The sequence below is a fragment of the Siphateles boraxobius genome, unplaced genomic scaffold (genome assembly GCF_051911475.1).
Source record: "Siphateles boraxobius isolate OS27281-9 unplaced genomic scaffold, OSU_SipBor_1 25, whole genome shotgun sequence".
NCBI classification, from domain to species: Eukaryota; Metazoa; Chordata; class Actinopteri; order Cypriniformes; family Leuciscidae; genus Siphateles; species Siphateles boraxobius.
In genome coordinates, this window is record NW_027508866.1 from 31,181,660 (window position 1) to 31,206,243 (window position 24,584).

The window sequence follows — 24,584 nt, forward strand, 5'->3', positions numbered from 1 at the left end:
TTTCTGAAGTAATAAATGTTATTTTAATACTTTTGTAGTTGGAAATATTTGATTGTTAACAAGTTACCATCATGCGAAATTAGTGTCCAACATATCAGTTTAATAAAATAACTGAGATTACAATAAAACTAATGTAAAATGCAATGAGTAAATTAATATTTAAAGTGTAAACTAGGGTAACATTATTAACCACTTTATCGTTGCGAATGTAACACTAAAATAAATGTAGTTGGTTCTTCGTCTTAGGATCAGCAGCATGTAAACATTACCAAGAATGCTGTGTGCAAACAGTCATCTGACATTCAGTCAATGCTTTGTATAACAATTAAAAGCTTAACCTGCCTTCTTAAAACTGCACGTGGACACAATGTTGTGAGGCTGGCCACACCTATGGCATTCTTTATTTCAAAAGCAGAATAATAAATTCTGAGAATAAGAGAATAATAAAACTGTAAAGTCACATGACAAAAGGCATAACATACAAATGATCACATATTCATTATTTACAGATGACCTGATTCTTTTAAAGTGCTTAAATATGTATCAATACAGTGCTGTCTACAAACATTATATAGCTTCATAAACAATAACTTTTTTTGCAGAAAGAATATGAAACTGTATATAGCACAATTTTGTTTACTTAGTGAAAATGTGGGGATCACTTCCATTGAATGCTTTGCCCAAAACATTTAATAGATGATAACATGAAAAAAGAAAACTAACCAAAGAATATTAGCAATTCAAATGGAAAAAGTGGACAGTAAAAAACAGGGAAAATACTTATATTGAAATTACTTGAAATAAATCATATGTTATCAGTCACATGGTTAGGTGGATCTGCATAAAGCCAAATAACATTCATGTTGTCACCATTTAGTGTGAGATGTTATAAATCAGGTATACATCAACCTGATCTTCAGCTCAGTAGTGTGGTCTAGTGAAAGGCCTCTGTGATTTACCCACAACCTTCTATTGTTGTTCATCCCATATTTGTGATTATAGTGCACATTAGATACAAAACCCTCTACTACAAAAGTACTGTCCCTCAAACTGATTTCTTCATCGACGTCAAGGACATTAAGATGCCGGGGTTCTCCTCCATGACACGGACTAGAAGATTGTCTATATACAGCTCCAATTCCCCTATCTTAGAGTCCTTTTGTGAAAGCTGCACCTTCTGCTTTTCCAACAAGTTTACGAGTTCTTCGTTGGTTAACTGGGAGTACGGCCCTGTCCCTTTAGCCTCTGGGGCCTAAAAGATAGATGGAACACAGAAATATCATCTTTAAAAAAAAAAAAAGTCAAGTGAGAGGAACATCTTAAACACCATATCATATTTCTGTTCAATTCATGGTAAACTGTTGCACAATAGTAGATGAAAAACAAAAAGAAAAAAAAAGCTTACACTACCTTCATTTTGACTTGCATGTCACCTGGAATTGTAGCAGATCTGGAATTGTCTTGGGTCTCTCTGAGGTCTGGATGATTGTCAGTGGTGCTCAAGGGTTTCACTGCATGCGGCCTGACAAGAGAAGGAGAGCTGTAAGTCTTACAAGCAGATCTAAGAATGCAGGGGTGGAATAAAAAGCAGTCAATCGGAGGACTCTGCAAGAAGATAATTGTTGAAAAAAAAAAAAAAAAATACATTGAGCCCTGAATTTGTTGGCTTTAATGTAGTTTCCCAACCCTGTTCCTGGAGGCACACATACACTACACATTTTCCAACTCTTCCTAATCAATCACATCTGTATCAACTCATCAGCTCGTTAGTAGAGACTACAAGACCAGAAATATATGGGTCAGATAAGAGAGACATCCAAAATGTGCATTGTTTGGTGTGCCTACAGGTGCAGGTTTGGAAAACATTGCTTTAAATGTACTTCGTATTAAAAAAAAATAAAAAAAAGGTGAAAATTGAAGCCTTTATTTCCAAAGATGAAAGTGTTCATAACTGTGGTTTTCAATGATTGAATGACCATTTTAAAGTTAATGTAAAAGGAGAAGGTTCACACTGGGAAATTAAACATCCCATATATTTCACCAGACTCAGAAAATACAAAGTTTATACCATTGTGTTTTTAAGAAAGTCTAGTTATGTGGAATCGCATGGAAGTCCCAACAATGAGTAATCTAGGGTCCAGAGTGTAATCTGATGTAGACCAATTTGCAGATCTTGCAGTTAGGCAACAAGTCACATGAACTTTTGTTATAATCTTCAACAGACACCATAATAAATAACCTCTCTACTTTTTGGGAAATTACATGAACATTATCAGGGTGTCTACAGATATAAAAAAAGTTAAATTTAAGACATTAAGACCTTTTTAATGACACTTTGAATGAAATTTAAGACCAAACCTGTGATGTAAATACACATTACATACGTATATGTAATATTTAAGTTTTAACTAAGTAATTTAATATTAACTACTTGTTTATTGAACTAAAACCAATGTAACATTTGCAATCGAGAGAATATTCAGCAAAATAGCTCCCGTTATGTTACTTAACTATATCATATGTCATAAATATAAAAAAAACTTACAGAAGAAACATACTGTATAGGTAAAATGTATACGTTTTTTTTGTGCTGTTATGCTCATTTGTTTTGATTTCTCACTATAAAATCTCTCACAGAGACAGGCAGCGTGCACAGCGCTACCAGAATTACACATCAATCGCCGTTTATGTAATAAAATCAGAATCATTCTCACGATTCGATGCTTCACTGGTTATTTGACGGACATTGGGTCCGTCAGACTTGGGAAATTTTAGCCTTAATGTGACCAGAAATATTTAAGACCCATCAAATCTGAATTTAAAACATTTTAATACTTTTAGGGCCTTTTATTAGGAAAACTTTTAAGACATTTTACGACTTAAGGACCCACGGCCACCCTGATTATAAGAGTTGTTGAAGTTACTTAAAGAAAAAACATCAATTCACAACTTAACCAACAGAACCCTTTGCTTGGTGTTGATCAAACACACAAGCAACAATTCGGGCAAGACAGGGGTACCAGATCCTGCTTCAGGGCCAACTTCCTGCAGATTTTAGCTCCAAGCCCAAATAAACACACCTGAACAAGATAATCAAGGTCTCCAATATTGTTAGAAACGTCTAGGGCTGCATTACCGAAAAACAAGTGAGTTTGGAGAACTAGGTGTGCATCATCTCACATAATTAATATTCATGAGCCAAGATTATTCAAATACTACTGTCTGCTCTCCATTGAAATTTAGTAATTGAAAATAACAAAAAACAAATTCTCTTGAGAGTAATTCTGTTTCGAACATTACTTCAAACTTTAAAACCTTTTAAATTCTCAAGAACTTTGAATTTTAACTAATGGCTAACAGAAACCTACTTTTGACATCTGCTACTACTTCTAAGGGTCTCTAGAAGTTCTACGGGAGGCCTCACCTGCAGGGTTTGAAGGCAGCAGTATCACCTGTTCTCTCATGTTCACTTCCATTATTCTGCACAATGATGGACTTAACATCAATTGGTGAAACTCTGGCCTGCGGCAAGTGCCCTGACCCTTGGCCTGCTTCCACTCTCAGAGGAGAATGTTCAGTCTTAGTTTGCACTTCATTTATCTTGAGAGCTTGATTCAAGATTAGAGAAGAGTTTCCATGGGATAGGGTAAAACATGAGGTTGACATACTACTATTAATAGTTAATGACTTGTCTTGATCTGATCTGGTGGGTTGACCGGTTGACTTCAGTACAGCTTCTGGTTGCTGGCTTGAGTTCTGGTTGCCAGTTGCTGCTGAATTGGCAGGCGGCAACGGGGCCCGACTCTTTTTGGAAACACCAAAAAGTCTACTTTCTCTTGAGGAAAGGTCATCCGAGTGCACAGACTCAGGTTTAGTGGAAGGCTTTTCAGATACAAGCTCTCCAGTAAACTGGTTTGAAGACTCATCTAGTTGATCAATGCAAGAGTATAAGGTAGCTCTGTCTTCAACAAGGGATACAGCATTTTCAGTCAAATAGACGTTACGAATGGCTAGGTTGTTGGGTTCAGGTTTAGATGCAGAATTATTGCATGATGTTGACTGTAATAAAGGCTTTGGAGCTGGACCCTTGTTGTGTTTATTTACTTTGACCTCGGTAGATATAAAAGGGTTGGTTTCTTGTCTGTTACTGGGAAGACTCTGGCTAAGATGTGATAAACTGGTGTTCCTAAAATTGTCTGCGTCAAAAGTCCTTGACTCATTCTGAGAGACTGGGCACCCTTGGTTTGTTTGGTCTTTTTCCTGGAATCTAGTAGCTCTCCATTCTCCAATATGAAGAGTCGTCGTAGATTGGTCTGCATGTTCATTTTGTATTTCTTGCCTGTTCTTTGAGACATCTGGTAGTAAAGGTGTGGGACGTTTGTCTTGTCGTAGACTGCAGGAATAAGAGTCCCCATCTTCTTCAGATGCTCTAGATTGAAAACTTTGTGTGGCTTGAGGAATTGCTGGTGCTCTTGGAGGAATGTCTGGTTTTTCCATCTGCGCCTTGTTCTGGGGAGGCATTGGGGCACGTCGTTTCTCTGATCTTTCTGTGACGGTTCTGATGCCATTAGCGGAAACACAGAGAGTGTTGTCAGTCTCAGAAACATCTAAGAATGGGTTGGTGTTCGGCACAGATGCTTGTGAAAAGAAGTTTCCAGAAACAGAAGAACTGAAGGAGCAGGATAATGAGAGGGAAGATTAAACTCGGTCAGACACATCTGCTCAAAATCTAAATACGTTGCAAGATAAAGCCACTTTGCTTAATAGAAATCAAAACCACTAAAAGCATTAAACATTAAAACTGACCCCATTTACTTTGAGTAAATGATGGCATAATTTTAATTCTGTTTTTTAATGACTCATGTCATTCTAAACTTGTTTGGAATAAGTCTATGGACATTTATTACATTTGAGCAACAAAGCGTTCTGAAACAAATTCAGAAGGAAAATTTGAGGACAGAACATTCTTTCTTTAACTGCTAGAGATAACTGGTTTAGATTTAAAGAGGCACACACAAATCGAGTTGTCTACTTCCAGTCTCCTACACATTCCAGAACCATTATGAAGCCCTCAAGTCTAAACGCATGAGTCAGAGGAAAGGAACTGCTTGATCAGCCGTTTTCCAGGGAAACAGATTTCTCAAGTTTCCTCTAGGTTAGACCTCAATTATGTACCACACGAGTTAACACAATGAGGGTTAGAGACCTTATAAATAACTGTCAGCATTAATGCATCTCAGCATCTCAGAAAATAAATAGATAAACAGATAACACGGTAAGAAAGATTTCGTTTATTCAGGTTTTTGTATTTTATTTGGTTAAGGGTTATTCAACTGAGTCGGTATGGTAATCATCTTCAGAAAATATGATAGAGAAAGACTAATAGAAGTTGTATAAGTCTATATTATCCTTGGAAAAAGTTTCAATACAACTGCTTCTCATGCCAGACATTTTTAGGACACTAACAGACACGCTCACAACAACACACACACAACTGCATATTTCATAATGATGCCAAACGCTCTTACAGGACGGTGTTAATCATGGCAGCATGATGTTATGGACCCTACCACACTGAACTCGAGTCTAATCATACCACAAAAACACTGAAAGACACTTCCATCCCTTTCATTTTAAAGCTATGATCACAGGTCATGGATTTGCCTTCCAGCAGAATTGGTAAAAAGGAGATGTTTGAAGAATGATTTGAAACAGTTCTGTGAAATTCTAAATGAATGAGTTATGAAAAACATGGACTGTCAGTAAGCTCCAAAGATGTTGAGTTGTTAGAGTCTGCTGGATGTCTGTCAAGCCACAAACTTCATGAAAAAGGAGTGCTTCCTTTTGGTTCTGATTGGTAAACATGCTTAGAGGGATGGGGACATTAAATGTATCATTTAATTTAATATTCAACAATAATATTGATCTACCTGCATTGACACTATTATACAAGAACTGAACTGAGCTGGACGATGACATCACGGTTTACTCCATATATATATATATATATATATATATATACACACACACAGGTACTTCTCAAAAAATTAGCATATTGTGATAAAGTTCATTATTTTCCATAATGTAATGATAAAAATTAAACTTTCATACATTTTAGATTCATTGCACACCAACTGAAATATTTCAGGTCTTTTATTGTTTTAATACTGATGATTTTGGCATACAGCTCATGAAAACCCAAAATTCCTATCTCAAAAAATTTGTATATTTCATCCGACCAATAAAAGAAGTGTTTTTAATACAAAAAAAAGTCAACCTTCAAATAATTATGTTCAGTTATGCACTCAATACTTGGTCGGGAATCCTTTTGCAGAAATGACTGCTTCAATGCATGGAGGCAATCAGCCTGTGGCACTGCTGAGGTGTTATGGAGGCCCAGGATGCTTCGATAGCGGCCTTAAGCTCATCCAGAGTGTTGGGTCTTGCGTCTCTCAACTTTCTCTTCACAATATCCCACAGATTCTCTATGGGGTTCAGGTCAGGAGAGTTGGCAGGCCAATTGAGCACAGTAATACCATGGTCAGTAAACCATTTACCAGTGGTTTTGGCAATGTGAGCAGGTGCCAGGTCGTGCTAAAAAATGAAATCTTATCCATAAAGCTTTTCAGCAGATGGAAGCATGAAGTGCTCCAAAATCTCCTGATAGCTAGCTGCATTGACCCTGCCCTTGATAAAACACAGTGGACCAACACCAGCAGCTGACATGGCACCGCAGACCATCACTGACTGTGGGTACTTGACACTGGACTTCAGGCATTTTGGCATTTCCTTCTCCCCAGTCTTCCTCCAGACTCTGGCACCTTGATTTCCGAATGACATGCAAAATTTGCTTTCATCTAAAAAAAGTACTTTGGACCACTGAGCAACAGTGAAGTGCTGCTTCTCTGTAGCCCAGGTCAGGCGCTTCTGGTTGTTTCTGGTTCAAAAGTGGCTTGACCTGGGGAATGCGGCACCTGTAGCCCATTTCCTGCACACGCCTGTGCACGGTGGCTCTGGATGTTTCTACTCCAGACTCAGTCCAGTGCTTCAGCGGGTCCCCCAAGGTCTGGAATCGGTCCTTCTCCACAATCTTCCTCAGGGTCCGGTCACCTCTTCTCGTTGTGCAGCGTTTTTTGCCACACTTTTTCCTTCCCACAGACTTCCCACTGAGGTGCCTTGATACAGCACTCTGGGAACAGCCTATTTGTTCAGAAATTTCTTTCTGTGTCTTACCCTCTTGCTTGAGGGTGTCAATGATGGCCTTCTGGACAGCAGTCAGGTCGGCAGTCCTACCCATGATTGCAGTTTTGAGTAATGAAACAGGCTGGGAGTTTTTAAAAGCCTCAGGAATCTTTTGCAGGTGTTTAGAGTTAATTAGTTGATTCAGATGATTAGGTTAATAGCTCGTTTAGAGACCCTTTTTTCGTGATATGCTAATTTTTTGAGATAGGAATTTGGGGTTTTGATGAGCTGTATGCCAAAATCATCAGTATTAAAACAATAAAAGACCTGAAATATTTCTGTTGGTGTGCAATGAATCTAAAATATATGAAAGTTTAATTTTTATCATTAAATTATGGAAAATAATGAACTTTATCACAATATGCTATTTTTTTGAGAAGGACTAATATATATATATATATATATATATATATATATATATATATATATATATATATATATAAATAAATTAATAACTTTTTTAAACATCACTGAACTTAAGCTGGACTGTGACGCCATTTTCTTCTGGAAACAAACTGTATTGTAAAAAGCACTATAAATAAAGGTGACTTGAGTAGTCAACTGACTGGTCAATTTGTGGTCACTAAATTGAAAATTGTTTAATGTAGTACAGGGATTAAAGTGAAAGAAATTCTTCTGACTGAAAATTTTTTTCAGGCCAAGTCATATTCCTTTAACTTTATTTAAATAGTCGAGACCAATATCGTTTTAAGGGGAGATGTTTTAAACCGCTTTAATATTGCCAGTTTGCATATTTTAAAAGCTATTTTAATCTATGAAAAAAAATTACTTAGCTTGACAAATAATCAACCATCTACATAACTTTTCAGTGCATGTTTTTATTTATCTTATAAGACCAAACAATGCTAAATTATATTAATATATAGTTTGTTTAATGGCAAATCGTTTTGGCTGAGGGCAAAGTGAAGTTTCATAACTTTATATATTTAGGCTATTTAACTTTAACTGTGTAGCCTATTAGAGAGCTGACTAATGTTTGACTGAATTGTTTGCTTTATTTCTCATTGTATAGCTTCTTATAGCCTACATATTAGGCTACTTATACTTTTATGGATATTATTGATAATTAAAACTGACATTTAACAAAAAGCAACAGGGTTGTGTAATGTTATATATTCTAAAATATATAAAATATTCTTTATATATTTTACTATGCATTCTCTTGTATGTGTACATGCATAATAAAATAAAATGATACAACCCTGTCTCTGTTTGTTAAGTTTGTCAGTTTTAATGATCAATAATGTTTCATATTTTTAAAATGAAAACAAAAAGAAGCAGGGTTGTGTTTTATATTGCGTGTTGTTATAAATATATGGAGTGAAGATAATCAATGTGCGTTATCTGAACCACATTTGTGTGGCCATATAGGCCTAATATGTTTATGATAATATGTTCATTTATAAATGAAAAGAGGTGTTTTGTATATATTTCGTTTTATTGTTGATGAAAAGAGGCAGAGTTGTATTTTATACCATATTTCATTTTATTGTTGACTAAAATATACATAAAGAGATAACCGGAGTAGCCAGAGCGAGATGAGTGACGAAACCAAGATCGGCGCGGATCCGTTTGCAGAATAACCGGACTCGCGTCCTCGGGAGTTCGTTCTCCCGAGTCGAACTTGCCAAGTCCGAACTATCAAGGACGCAAGTCCGAGGTTTGCGTAGCCTATTGGTATTGAGAAACGGCCAATATTGACCCGCGTTCTGTTTTCTATCATGCGCCGTGCACGTTTGCGTTGACGTAATATGCACGCAAACGCACCAGGGTTCGATAGAATTAAGTTGAACGTGAAACCAGACCAACCCTGCGGGGAGCGCAGGGAACAAACTCGCTCGGATTCGGACCGCAGCAAACCAGCTGTAGCCTGACAGGCACTTCTCCAAAACTAAGATTAATTGAGTGAACACGGAGCAGTTTTTCCGTGAGCGGGAATTGAAAACCCGGACTGGACCATAAGCGAAGTGATTACAGAATGTTAGAGTGGAGAGAGGAACGTGCTTTCGCTCCGATCCAGGCTTTATCACATCCCCCTCAGCAGGGTGAATACACCTCGTCTTTCCTTAATTTAAGACCTATTCAAACTAAAATTAAGACATTTATCACACTATTTGAGAAATGAAAGCCCATTTACGGCCTTAACATTATGAAAAGTGAATTTAAGACATTAAGGACAGACGGGAACCCTGCAATTGACGGAAATCCGTCATAGACTCGCTGCAATTAACGGAAATCCGTCGTAGCGACGGAGAACTTTAATCCCTGTGTAGTATTTTTCTTATTTATATTTTACAACGGTTTATGCAAAATCCCATTTGTCCAAAATCTACCCCACATACAGTAGCTGTATATTAAACATAAAAAGTGTTCTGATTGGCTGATTTCAACACTTCCCACAGCATTTTGCTTTCACTGAGGACAGATAAATTACTAAATTGTCATGTGTTTTAGGGGCTGATTCATGTAACACAAGCAGATATTCTGTGTAAATTATAAAAAAAAACTAAAAAAACTACATTCTTAGGCAACAATTAATATAAGAATAAATTCACTAAGGATTTACATGAAAAATCTATTCGTGTTTCATGAATAATGCCGAAGGGTGTAGTTTAAAGACACAAGCTTCTGTGATTTCTAGTAACAAACTGACCTTGGCTTGACCGCAGACACTTTAGTTGAGCGACTGAGGGCTTCAGGTTGAGGACCGGTGGATTGCTCGAAGGGATTGGTGGAGCTCTCGTCGAATGAGAGAAGGTCTCCAAAGGGATTCGTGGATGGGGTGTAGTCTAAGTTAATCTCATCAGGTGCTTTTTTACTTGTATTCAGTCGAGCACTCCTGGGCTTCACCTCGGGCCGCTGTTCTTTCCCTTTCCTCTGTCTCTCCGTTTCTTCTTTCTCTTGCCTGATTCTCTCCATTTCTTCTTTCTCTTTCAGCTTCCTCTTCTCCTTCTCTTCCTCAGCCATTTTTCTCACCTGCTCCTCTTTCATCCTTTCTTCCATTTTCTTTTTCTCGAACTCCACCTTCTCTTTTTCAAGCCGTAACCTTTCTTGCTCTTTCATTTCCTTCTCCCGAATCATTCTTCTCTCCTCTTCCCTTTTCCACTTTTCCTCTGCTTCCACCTTTTCTTTTTCCTTCCGTCGTCTTTCCTCTTCTACAGTGAGTCTTTCCATCTCAATCTTTCCTGTCTCTCCTTTTTTTCGCAGCTTTTCATTCTCAAGTATTGTTCTCTCCTCTTCCTCCATTTTTCTCCGTTTATCTTCTTCCTTCTTTGCCTTTTCCTCTTCCTCCATTCTCTTCCTTTTCTCCTCTTTGATCCTCTCCTCCTCAAACCCTCTTTTTTCCTCTAACTCTCTAATTCTTTCCTGTTCCTTCTTTATTCTGATCATTTCATCCTGCTCAATCCTTTTCCTTTCTGTCTCCTCTTTCTCAATCCTTCTTTCCACTTCCTTTTTCTCTAGCTTCCTCTTCTCTTCCTCCTTCACCATCCGTTTCTGCTCCTCTTCCCTCTCTATCCTCTTTCTCTCTTCCTCTCTCTCACTCTTTTTTCTCTCCTCTTCCTGTTTCTCCAGCTTCCTCTTCTCTTCCTCTCTCTCCATCTGTTTCCGTTCCTCTTCCCTCTCTATCCTCTTTCTCTCTTCCTCTCTCTCAATCCTTTTCCTCTCCTCTACCCGTTTTTCTAGCTTCCTCTTCTCTTCCTCTCTTTCCAACTGTATCCTCTCTTCCTCCTTCTCTAATCTCTTTTTTTCCTGTTCTCTCTCAATCCATTTCCTCTCTTCCTTTTCAGCCTGTCTCCTTTCTTCCTCTAGTCTTTCTCTGACTTCCACTTCCTGTCTCCTCTGTTCCGCTTGTTTTCTGTGCATCTCTTCCACTGAGTTCTCATGAGTTTGCAGGTCAGAGGTTTTAATAGAGTCCGCTGAGGTTTTCTGGTCATGACCTCTGCGCAGGTCCTCCATGGACCCATGGCCTGAGCTGTTCAGGCTGAAGGTGGAACCAGCTCTGTTCTCTTGCTCTTTCTTGTAGACGTGACTGCCATTGATGCACACATTGCCCTGCACCATGCCTGTTCCAAGAGAGCCGGACCCTTGGGAAACCTTGCTGTCAGAGCTTCCAGTCCGCTTGTGCTTCAGAAATTTAAATTTCCTTTTGCCTTTGAAGATAAAAAGAAATAAATCAATAATATAACACCACCACTGAAATTTTTCACTAATTTAAAGATTTTTGCAGACACCTGCACAAAACAAAAACAGCAGACGGACTGAATGAAAATGCAAATTCACTGACAGTAGGTGGCGTTTCTGGAACAGCAGCGGTTTCTTTAGGTAACGCTTGTACACAAAGCAGTGCTGCACTTATAAACACTTCTTTATATGGAGGTAAGAGGGAAAAAAATGCATTCAATTCAATTATTATATTTTTTTCTTATATTTTTAAACATTGTGAACAGACAGCTTGTTGTGCCTGGTACAGTATTTGCTCTGCTGGCACGTCTGCTCTCTTCTTCGCATCCGTTTTCAGCGTGTCCCGTCTCTGTCCTGTGCTAACGCCCTGTTTACAGACTTCAAAATATTTCCACACAAATGCGATGTTAGTAAATGATTCCAATGCATGCAGTTTGTGCGCAAGTCCAGAATAGAGATCGGACAAAATAAAACTAAATTTATGGCCGGTCGACTGGTGATCTCTATTAATATAGGTCAGAATTTTAAATGAAAATGACTTGATTCCTGATGTCATGGGGAAATACTTTATAGTTTTAATTTTAGAATAAATTGATTTAGCTGAAATTGGAATCAAATCATGACTAAACCAGTATAATTAATAATGGATGATATCAATATTTACATTTGGCAGATACAAGAGCATAAATTAATCAGTTCATGATTACCCTCATGATCAAACCCATAACCTTGGCATTGCTACCATCAAACTGTACCAACCTACAAGAACAATATGGTAGCAGATATATCAATATTGCAGAAATGCATTTTGTGGTGATACCTTCAGGAGACTCTACATTTAGGCCAGACGATCTGCTCAGACTGATGGCCGAGTCTTTTTCAGGCAGGGTGGCAAGCGTGGACATGGACTGGGACATGTTACGGTGCAAACCCGGCTTGGGTGCAAAGAGAGACTTCAGTTTATTCTTCTTTTTGGGTCCAGGTGTGACGTCAGGTTCTTCCTCACCCTCGCTGTCAGTCAGTACCTGTCCAAATGAAGGCACAATGGCAGAAGCAGAATCCGACATCCCATCTTTCTTTTTCCCTTTAAGCTTATCCTTAAGCTTGCCAAGCCGTGAGCGTGACTTGTCCTGCCCGGAGAGGTCGTACATGCTGGCTGTCATGTTGTTCCTCATGAACTGAATATCTAGGAGCACCTCACCCCGGTCTTTGTCAGCTTTCCCCGTCTTGCCCATCAATTTAAACCATCTGTTGGAAACAATTAGCACAGGATGTTTAGTTTCAAGCATTTTTCATTTCCCAGAGAACCCCCCTCATGAAAGAAAAAAGAAAGCCAGAGGCAAGATTGTGATAAAATATGAGATTATAGAAAAAGAATGTGTTGTGCCATGTAGTTACACTTACAGTCATTTTTGCAATTCTGACTAGTTTTGCAAGGTTGTTGTGCACTCAAAGCTATGGGATTCCAAAGTCCAAGTAAATAGTTTCACATGATTGTTGACATTCCTCAGCGACTAAACCAGAGTGGCATATTATAGTTCAATGACCTAGACACTAACTTGTTATAACTGAAGGACACTGGGGGAGAACAATGATTTCAGGGTCCAAAACAAAAACAAAAATTCTGAATGTTGTAGTAAATTATGTTACATGTTACTGAACTAACATGACTGTAAGAAACAACAAACTTAGATCCATGAAAAAACAGAGGAAAAAAAGGACACAAGGGTGCTGTAACTGCACACAGCCCTCATTTTATGGAAAAGCAGTAGCGTATGGCTGTGAGAATTGAGTAAGTGGCTTAGAAAAGCAATTTAGAGAAAGCTCTGTGAATGACACATTACGGACACTCAGGGCAGAAAACACACTTTGGCATATTAGGGTCAGATGAGGAATTTACGAGGAAAAATGGCAGTTCACTAAAACCTTGTAAGAGCCAAACGTATTGCTTTAAAAACAACTTTAATCATTGCAGGAAAACCCCATATAAAATATGACAGAGTGCCTGACATAAGGTTCGGCAATAAAATGAATCCCAAAGTCTGTGTAAATAGATTCATGTGATTGTTGACATTCCTCAATGGCAATAAACCAGAAAGGCACATTACAGTTCGATGACCAAGTGACGGTCTTATCGTAACTCAAGGACACTAGCGGAGGACAATGACTTGAAAAGTCTACTACATAGAGGTATAATGGTCTCAAATGAAAGTGCATTTTGAAATTAAAAACTGCATTTTAGACAAAATAGGAAAAAGCCATTATCGGTATATAAAATACGACAGAGTGCCTGACTTCAGGGTTTGGAAATGAAACGCTGAGATAATTGTCTTGTTTTCTTCTAAGAGGTCCAGGGGGGAAATGGAGAACTGGTGATGATCACAGAACTTAAAACAGTTGATGGTTATTGAAAATCTACTTTAAAGGGATACTTCAGCTCTGGGAAGATGAATGTGTAATTAATAGTGATCATTTATATAGTAGAAATGTGAAATTATTTTTGAAATTGAATCATTCTAGACTGAGAAAAGGCAGAACATGTATTTTTTATTTACGTGGCTGAAAGACAACAACTCCCAGAATGCACTTGCTTTGCTGCCCTTACGAGGCCAGGCTAACCACGCCTACCGGTTACAGGCGGCAGTATCCAAAACAATTCTCCACACATTCTCTAGGCTAATACATACTCTAGTAACAGTAAAGGTTTATAAAAAGAACCACAACCAATGTGAGTTATAACTTTTAATAAAAAAAAAAAATTTAATATTAACACTTTTACACTCAAATCTCTTCCAGAGCTTCAGCTGTTTCCTTATTTTCACAGTATTGCCCGTCAGGAGCTGGATATCTCCATCTGATATCCTGGACAACACAGGTGGGCAAAACGAGACTATAGTCTTTACCAAGTATTTGAAGATATTTTTCAGTTATCAGCTCATTTTAGTCTGTGAAACCATGGGTTTCTGTTCATGATGACAGAACATGCACTGGACAGAGTGAGTAATGCAATGATAACACTGTGGAGAAAATAACATGTTGGGCGTGTGTTTAAATACTCTGTGTCTATCTGATGAATAATACTGTGCTGACACGGGAGCTAAATAAAGCATCTAACCCTGGGATTATTAGTAAATGATCTCTGCAGCTCGCCTTCGCCTCAACAACATTTAGTACCATTACACAGCACATCTACGTCAGAGAATAATATACTGGCTAGTAAGAATGGACAATATTGCTGAAAACCACATTTTGGCCATGATATTTATATATTTGCTTTGAAATGGCTCAAAAAGGGTGGGGTATCAGAGGGTTAGGGTTAGATCATAAATCAAAATATAGATTGTTGTTGCCAAGCAGAAGTAATACAAGTTCTACACCAATTTAGTTTTATAAAATACTCAAGTCTCATTTTCCACACTGATTTGCATTAAATTAACTTATGTTGCATACAAATCATTCTAAACAGCAATACCTAGGCCTACATATATTATAACTAAAAACATTAGCTAAAAGCATGTCAAATTTCAAGTTATCATTCAAATTGTCACAATGTTGGTTAATTTTGTACTGATAACAAAGCAATATTGAATATGCAATAGGCTAAAGATTTTATCATCAGGCTTTTAATGTCGCTTGACTACATTTCTGAATCACAGCATGGATGTTTTAATGTTTACTACATGGAAATAATCTAATATTTGATATGGCAGAGTTTTGGCTTTACTAGACATAAATCTAAGAACCTGAATAACTGAAATCATGGTGTAAAACACAAATTCCAAGGCATTAAACAGAAGTGGTTAAAGGTCTGGTAAACAGAAAGTTGCTAAATCAAGTCCTAGAGAGACTGAACCATAAGCAATCACAATTATGCCCTTAAACAATAGATGTTGCTTAACCAACTAATTGCACAATGACAAGAGAAATGGCTTTGCACATCTGGGAGGTGCTCATTTGACACGACATGTTCGGACAACACCTCACACCCATGGAAATGCACTGATGCAAACTGTGATGTCATTCAGATCGCTGTCAACTGCACACACGTTGCATTACAGTTCTGTTCACAGAAGGGAAGTTGCAACAGGGTGTTGCCTTGTTTGAGAGGGGTTTTTTTGTGAGACCTTTTAGATAAGCTATTATCTAGTCAAAAATTAACCATACATGAAAACAAGCTATTTTCAATAAAAAAAATTCAAAGTCTGCCCCCCAACCCATGTGCACACACACACACAAATGTACTTTAAAATAATACATTGAAGTGATATTTACTTTTGATGTTAGGGTTATCATGATTTATCCCTTACAAAAAGATATTCTTAAAATGTTCCTCTTAAAATTCTCTTTGGGAATTTTTAGATTTTAGTATTATCGATATACTATTATAGTTTGTTAATACTTTGAATTAGGTTTTTATTTTTAAATATGTTTCTTTAGGTTTTTTAGTATTTAGTTAGTTTTAGTTATTATAATACTTCAACTTAAAAAGAGAGAAATGTTGCTTTGGCAAATAGCTGAAATAAAATATTGATTTTAAAATTTTATATAATTTCAGTTAATGTTAACTTAATTTCAAGCACTGTACTGTTTTTTATATAGTTTTTATTAGACAGCTAAATCTTATTCTATATTCTCAAATGTCACATGGTCAAGCTCAACCATAGCATAGGACAAAGTGATCAAACTAATATTTTTTTTATTAATTTATGTGAAATGTACACTTGTCAAACCAACATGTGGTAATAAAGTTGTAAAACAATTATAACACTAATTTATTGAAGATTAAAACATGCTCATATAATTGTTTATATGACTGATGGTTCACGGACCATTTGTTGAAGTGACTATTTTGTACCCTCCTTATGGAAAGTGTCAGGTAAGCTAATAAAAAAAACGAAATAAGCAAAGTTCTTGATAAACTCATGTTCCGCCCTGAAAGATCCTCAATAAAGGCTGTGCCCAGACAGGAAGTGCACGCAGCATCAGATGAATCAGCACTGGATGTCTCATTGTTCCAGTGTGTCTCTCTACAGCTTGACTTCCTATACAGTATGTGCCAGTGTGCTGATAATACGTTGACTGACAGGACTGTTATCACACACAGCAGCACAGGGACCTTGCTTCACTTAGTTGTTGATATTCGACAATCTATGTTGCTCAGACATGTTTTGTCATGTAACATAAAATCATGATACTTTATAGGAACTTATTGATATTTCCAAACCAGCAAAACATCACTAACCAAGATTTAAAGTGTAATGTTGTAACGATACAAAGCGGGTTAAAAATAAACAAATGTTGGTAGTATGTAAATGAACAAGGTTTACTCGTTGTCCATGTTACCTGGGCCGTTAAATTTATTGGTCAGAAAGAGTCTGCCAGATGAAGCAAAACACACCAGTTTGAAATGTTGACTACAAACACTGAATTTCTGATTTTTCCGTCGCAGAATTCTCTCCATATTTACGACTCTTTGCAGCCTTTAGTCACTGCCGTCAATGCTCTGGATCATTCACTGGAACTGCAAGAAACTCACTCCCGCTAAACGTTTACTATTGGAATTCCTGCACCCGGTAACAGTACAAGTCGACACCATTATGACTAAACTTGTGCTAAGAAGTATTTCCTACGAAATCAAGGCAATATTTGACTCTGGTAAGCCTATCTATAGCAGACTGGCGGAAGTGGCCTTGGATGGCAACATGCCCAGTTTTCCTACCCATTTAAGTCTTCATAATCTTGAATTATTTCTGCTGAGGTAAAAGACATTCAATTTAACTTATTACAAAAATAAAGAGTACCGCCAGTTCTGGCAGGTCAAGCTCGCATGTTAGTCAAGCTGGCATCAGCGGACTCTCAGCTGATCCACATCTACCTATAGGAATATGAAGCCTATCACAGCATCCATATATAAGCTCTTCGGTATCAGGGCCTGAATTTCGTTTTGGAAAATAGGTGGGAAATCCCCCTTTAGGTCATTCTTATGGGGGGGGATTTTTTAATTTGAGGGGGGAGTTTTTTTTAGACAATTTTTAAAAAATACGTTTAGCTAAATGTTTGCTCACTCATTGTATTTGTGTTTTTACAATGGGGTCATTTTTTTTAGTTTACACAACAAAAGGAAGCTTGATTTCAATCTCTGAATTAAATTGAAAAAAGTAGCACAAATAAATACATGAAATAAAGAGAAAAGTTTGGGTCTAACACTAGTATTCAGAAATGCTAGAAACGGAAAAAAGTAATCAAATGTAAAATAACACGGAATAGTCTTTTAGTCCTGTATAATTTGAATACATAGGCTATTAATCCTGATTCCTTACAATTAAAGCTATCTTTTGTTGTTTTATATACAATAATGACAGACACATTTTAGGCTACTCTCACTTTAAGAGCTAGTGCACGGATCCAACGTTCACATGTTGCGTGTAAAGCGCAGTCCGCGTCACTTTCTCCTCTTTTAAAAAGGGCTCCCTGTTGCTAAGCAATCATGAGCCGCGTTTTCCATAAAGACGAAGACGTTTCAGCAGAGGATGAACGCGCAAAAGACGTAACGTGAACGGCCCATACTGTTTTCATTATGGTGTCACATGCATTTTCTTTTTGTATTATTTTTTTAAGACATAACCGATTGAGTTTGAGAGGATACTCCCCAAGACTGGAATTTAGACAACGTTGTGTGCTTTTGACCGTTAAAGCGCTATAATTCAAGAAAAATAACTCAGTTATGTTACTCACGAGCTGTTTGTTATGCGGGTTAAAATCGCTTGAATGTTTAAATAGGTAAGACTTAAAAAGACGCACAAATTATAAACAATAGTGACTATGCAATGGCCCGATTGTGCAAGTGACATTTCCATCAAATGTCCCGACTCCTGAAACGCGAGAGTCTAGAATCACCGCCTGCAGCTGCAGCGCGATTGGCTCGCCTTGTGTAACCTATTTTAAGAGACAGAGAAGACGCAGCACTGGCAGAATCACTCACGCTGTTTGTGAAATTGCGTCTCGCAGAAAGTTTTAAAATGACTGATTTGATCTTATAATCTGTCAGGTTAAATTTACTTATAGGCCTACATGCTAGATTGAATGAATGTTGGCGGGAATATCCCGCATTATAAACGCAAGACCTGCGGGAATGATTAAAATGATGCGCAATACCCGCAATCCCGCACCGAAATTCGAGCCCTGAGTATTATCAGCTGCTATTGCGTTTGTCAGGAGCGCATTACCCTCCTCCCTCCCCAGCTCCTCCTCTCATCAGTCAGGATTTGGCATTCTGATTCCCCTTTGAATCAGAACAGAACCAGCATGAATAATTCAATATTTTAATGTACAACATCATTTGAGAACTTAGTCGGTTTACCCTAAGGGGGGTTATCGCTGCTCTCATCCATGCTAGGCTGCAGGTAGTTCTTACCCAGAACAGAACCATACCGCCAAGCCAAACTGTATGCTAATTGTCAATCGTATTTGACGATTGTGGTCCTGACAGAATCTGTAATATTCAAAGGAGATAAGACAACAGACTGCCAACAACGAAAACTTTGTTAGCAGTCATAGAAGACGTGCTCCCATTCTGCCTGGAATCAGGAAAGTGTTACTGTCAAAGTCTCAGTGGATAAGGTCAAGCAGAAAGGAACGGCTGATGCCTTTCAGGAGCTTCTGTATTAGCATTTTTTATATTTTAGCATATTTTAGGCATATCCTCTGAAGCATCCTCTATATGTATGACAGAGAGAAAACTAAGTGCTTTCTTGACTTTGAAGTCTATAGCAGTTGGCAAGCCTTGACATTATGCCACGCTTACAGAACTGGAGTTAACTTATCAGGGAACATGTGTCTAAGTCTGAGAACTGGGGCACAAACAGAACAATCAGAAAATGGGATGTTAGATATTTGCCCTTCTCCAAAATACAGTTTTATTTAAATAACTGCACAATATAACAGGGGAATCTGAGTGAAAGCTTAAATGTGCACAGAAGGGGTGTGAGTTACACACCAAGGTTCTGAGGGGTGTTAAAACACATACACTAATGTTTAAAAGTTTAGGGTTGGTAAGGTATTTTAATGTTTTGAAAGAAGGCTCTTATGCTCAACGCTGCCTTTATTTGATCAGAAATACAGTAAAACGGCAATATTGTGAAATATTAATTAAAAATAACCATTTTCTAATATTAAATATTAATTTATTCTTGTGATGCAAAGCTGAATTTTCAGCATCATTACTCCATTCAGTCACATGATTCTTCAGAAGTAATATGCTGATTTGATGCTCAAGAAACATTTATTATTGTTATAAATATTCAAAAGAACAGCTTTTATTTGATTATAGAACTCTTTTATAACTTTATCAATGTCTTTACTGTCAATTGATCAATTTAACGCATTCTTGCTGAATAAAGTCATTCATTTCTTTAAAAATAAATAAACAATCATCATCTCAACTGACTCCAAACATTTGAACAGCAGTGTAACTGACTCAGCCTCAGACAGAGCCTTAACTAATAAATGTTAACTAATACCAAAAAAAATAGCCTAAATGTTTTAGAAGTAATGACCTTCATTTTCTAATGTTATGATACAAGAAAAAGCTGGAACTAAGAACAGTAGATAAGAAAATACTGATACGATGATCAGTGAAATTGACAGCAATGAGAAGTACAGGAAATAAATTAAAGTTTTGGCAGAAAGAATGAATCAGCTTCTTGGAAATTAAGCAATATTCTGGTTTCAATACAAGTTATGCTTAATTTAGCATAAAGTTGATTACCACAACAAAATCAAAAAAATATTTCTTAAAAATAATTTAGGTTACAAAAATGAGTTGTTTTTTTTATTAAAGATTCACATTTCTACTTTTAGGTCCTCCAAAAATTGGCCCAATTCAACCTTAATATTTTTTTAAGAAATGGAAGGACATGTGATGTAAAATCAATTAATTTTGTGGTAATCGACACTGCCACAAATGCTGTCAATTGAGCACAACTGCATTAAATCTTGAATAGTCAAATGAGATTTTCCAGCGATAACACAGTGTTGATGTCAGTCAGCCACAAGATTGGAAATCTAATCCTTTAAAATCAGCATCAGAATGGCAGATCGGTTTACAAGAAACACAGAGGTCCAGTTTCATACGAGTCAGCTTCGAGACACCGGACTGTGTTTCCGGTTCCTCTGACCCGAGGGGAACAGCAGTCCACGCTAGAACAGGACATATATCACACACTAAAACTATCACATCACAACAGGAAACGTCTCAGTCAGACTCAAAAGAACCCGACGGCATAGAAGCCAAGCTCTCTAGTGGCCCAATTCATTAGAAAACAGTTTTCATTCTGACTCAACAACAGTGAGATGAACTTATAGAGTAAAACAATTATTCGGCAGAAGGCCAGACTTGCACTGGCTGCCTTTGTGCATGAGATTGAATTAGGTCTCGTAATGAAAATGACCAGACGAGGTGTAATCAAAAGCTTTATGCATTTACAAGCAAACAATGAAAGTCATTCAGGGAGCAGGTGAAGAAAAAACAAGCTCTTTAAAGCAAGCTCTTCAAATCCAGAAGGTCAGAATGCTGTGACGGATTTGTGTGCCACTTTTTAAATTTCAGTTCTGACCTTTGCTGTTTTTCCGTGACTGATGTTACAAGGATGTCTAGAGCTAAACTAATTTATTCATGAAGTCTGTGCAGAATGTACACCGTGTGGCTCTGGATTACAGCGAGATGGAACAATGACCAGATCTTTTGTTGGTTTCACCAGACCTTGCCAATGGAATGCCAGTGGAATTTCCATCAAACAAGTCTAGTCTATGGAGTCTTACATCAAACAACTAATATGCTCAAACAAGAATCACATATTATCACACTGGATAAACTGAAATTCTGAACAAATAAACCCAAAATAGAAATTTCTATCCAACAAGTTATTATTGGGTTGATCTTGTGAGTTTCCACATTCGATTAGCGTTCATTTAGGATTTTCATAACCTTAAAAAGAAAACATGTAGGTCTGTGACGGTTCTGGTTAAGGGGGAAAATCCTGTTTCCTTCGGTCTAGTCTACCATAACCAAGTGCATGAGAGAACTCCAAGCTCAGCCCATTATTTCCACATGAGGATGATTTGATGGCATCCCTCAGCAATGAAGTATGCTTGTGAAATACCATTCAAACACTAATAAGAAGAAGCAGAGAAAAGTTACATGAACTTGAGAAATGCCTTAGTTTGTCAGAAGGATATCAGATATCTTCTGCCAAATGTGTGGAGAGTGTGTGCATATGTGTGTGTAATAAAATATTTCAGTGTAATGTATTATATATATACACATTACACTGAACCAAAGATTTTATTACTATAATATATATATATATATATATATATATATATATATATATATATATATAATAGTAATAAAATCTTTCAGTGTAATGCATTTCATGTGACGCAACAGAACTCAAGAATGCACAAGTCATCAGGATACATGTTAAGTCACGTTCACTCACTCTGGCTTATTACGGGATTTATTGTCCTGGAGCTCCAGGAGGTTGACGGTCGCCTGACCGAGTGTTTTATCGGGTCCCATCAGAGACCGGTGCATCACACACACCTGTAGGGTGCAGCGTTCCGCGTTACTGGGGTGAAAGAGCGGCAGGTCGAACGCGGCCTCCTCTTTCCACACCGGCGCGACGCTCTTCTCGGCCACCGAGGTGGAGAACTTATCCTTTGCCACCTGCATGATGGCGTACGCGTCGTTGGTGCCATTCTTCCCCTTGATCCGCAACTCCCGCGCCTGGAGCACCGTTACCTGGACGCTGGTGGGATACCACTGCTGGCTTTGCTCTGCCAGAGACATTTCTGTGAAAACCTAACCCGTTTCCGTTGGAACCGAAAACCAAAAGGACGCGCGCGAGCCGTCCTGCCAGAAGAGAAGTTGTGTCAAAGGTCCGTTAATGTTTCGCTGAAAAAGTTTCACTTATCCTGTGAAGCAAAAAGTGAGCGTCACTCTGAGGCCACGCCCACACGCCCGTTCATATGAAGCAACTGCGTGTGGGCGTGGTCTGTTGTGACTAACGAATAATTGTTTCATTGGGCAGAGCTGAAAACAATCTACCCCGCACTTATTTTATTATTATTTTTATTTTGATGGTGTACATTTCACATTCATAAATGTGCATTTAAAAAAGAAGTAAAGCGTTATATTGAGTCAATATTGCCCTCGAAGAAACAAAAAACTATTCGAATTTTACAAACATGTAGGCTACATTCTTTAAAGTATTCCATAATACTGTTTATACCTCCCCCTAGCATTTGAAATGTATTGAATTTGTATTGTTTGTTTTGATATTTCCTCAACAACAACAAAAAACATCTCCGAAAAAGGCTTAATTTTTGTGCTTCTTTATATCTATATCTCTTTCTCTCTATATATATATAGGCTACTTTCATTTTGATTTCTTAGGAAGGTTTATGGACTAATTTCTAAGATTTATATAGATGACTGCCTAAATTAAACCATGACTAATGCTTCTTGCAACTTGTTTTTAGCAACAACTTGTCATTGCACACTCAAGTACAGCTTTTGTATTTTGTAGCTTAAAATAATTCATGCTTCTTTCAGTTATGACACTTAATAGAGATGTATAATTAAATTGTCTAACTTTAGACATTGGAGAACTACACAGTGTCATAAAGCAACAATTATACTAAATTGTCATGCTGGCAGTGACCAGTTCTCATTGTTCATGAAAAAAGGAACACAAATGAACATCAATTCTATTCTTATTGCAAAAGAGATTTAAAACTTAAAAGACTTTTCTGCAAAGATCACAGTGCGCACTCTGATATATAGAGCAAATCAACAGAGATAACCCTGATTACTTCAAATAAAGTTGTATAATGACCTAACATAGAGATAGATTCCTCCAAAACAAAGAATTGTTTGTGGGAGTTATACCATTGTGTACAGCTGCTTTACAGCCGAAATTGAAGTTGTGTCGAATTTTACAACACGTATTTCCTGTTTATCACTGAAGCTGCTTTTGAAGCAATCTGCATTATATAATTATATGTGACTTTACTTTTATCACAATTTATAATTGTTCTACAAAACCATCATACATTACTGATGAACCTTCATTGTCAATCAGGTTTGATAAACATGACGAGGACAAACACCAGTTCCTTCGTGAGGATAATGCGTGCTTGTATTGTTCCTGAAACCCGTCGTTCAAGGCCTTCATAGTTCTGCACGGGGAGTGGAAGTTAACAGGGCACGGCCGTCTAACTCTTTATCATTGTATTCTTTACATAATAAAATGAAGCCAGACTGCAGGCTATGGTTTGCTAAAATACAGCAGCAAAAATACATTCATAATATAAAAAAAGTATCTATGAAATCTCACTCTCTTTTTTTCTATGTTATGGTCGTGGGATGCCAGAGACTAATTGAAAGCATAATTTTATCATTCAGTCACAGACTGCATGTATTGAATCACTATAATGGAATAGTAAATCATAAGAAAATACTGCCCTCTAGAGAGGACTAAGAACCAATGCAATAAAGGAATAATTCAGCCAAAATTGAATTCTCATCATTTACTAATGGATTTTTGAAACCATAACGTTCTATATAATGTGGAACCCAAAAGAAAACTCATATGAAAAACACAAAGCTACTGTATGGTTTAAAGTCCCCCTGTAGTCAATAATTTTTTCCCTTAAAATTTATCTTTGATCACCTAAATGAAATATTTAAATAGCTTGAATGTATAACTCCATGCCTCATTTAGTATACGCGGTTTTATGAATATGCAAATGAGCCCCGCCTCCACTCACTCACACCAGCTCAGAGATTCGTCTGACGTGATTGGTTAATGGTTACAAGGCAGTTTGTGACGTCAGAAACCGTGTTTTTAAAACTGTCTTTGGTTCACTGAAAATACTCAGCAATGGTGTTGAATTGAATTTGCATATGTTTTGTTTTAAAGCATATTAAAAACACCACACAGACATATAAACAAAAGCTTAATTTTCAGCACAGGGTGATTTGAAGATTTCAGGACATGTTTATGATGCTTTAATGGTGTGTTGTCCTTTTTTGAGCTTGATAGCCATGGTTATCATCCACTTTCATTGTTCTGTAG

At 37.4% G+C, this 24,584-nt stretch overlaps 1 protein-coding gene across 2 annotated transcripts; it reads right to left on the reverse strand.

Moving 5' to 3' along the window:
• Positions 1-370: 370 nt before the first annotated feature.
• rab11fip1b (RAB11 family interacting protein 1 (class I) b) lies at positions 371-22,447 on the reverse strand. 2 transcript variants are annotated; one of them, XM_077243483.1, is made up of 6 exons: positions 21,945-22,447; positions 12,266-12,693; positions 9,917-11,414; positions 3,425-4,669; positions 1,411-1,522; positions 371-1,252 (listed from the first exon to the last, which is right to left on the reverse strand). In XM_077243483.1, the coding sequence occupies exons 1-6, from the start codon at positions 22,292-22,294 to the stop codon at positions 1,046-1,048; spliced, it is 3,840 nt and encodes a 1,279-aa protein (XP_077099598.1). In that variant the 5' UTR covers positions 22,295-22,447; the 3' UTR covers positions 371-1,045. The 2 variants fall into 2 exon arrangements, with proteins under 2 accessions (XP_077099598.1, XP_077099599.1); XM_077243484.1 differs by lacking the exon at positions 3,425-4,669.
• Positions 22,448-24,584: the final 2,137 nt, after the last annotated feature.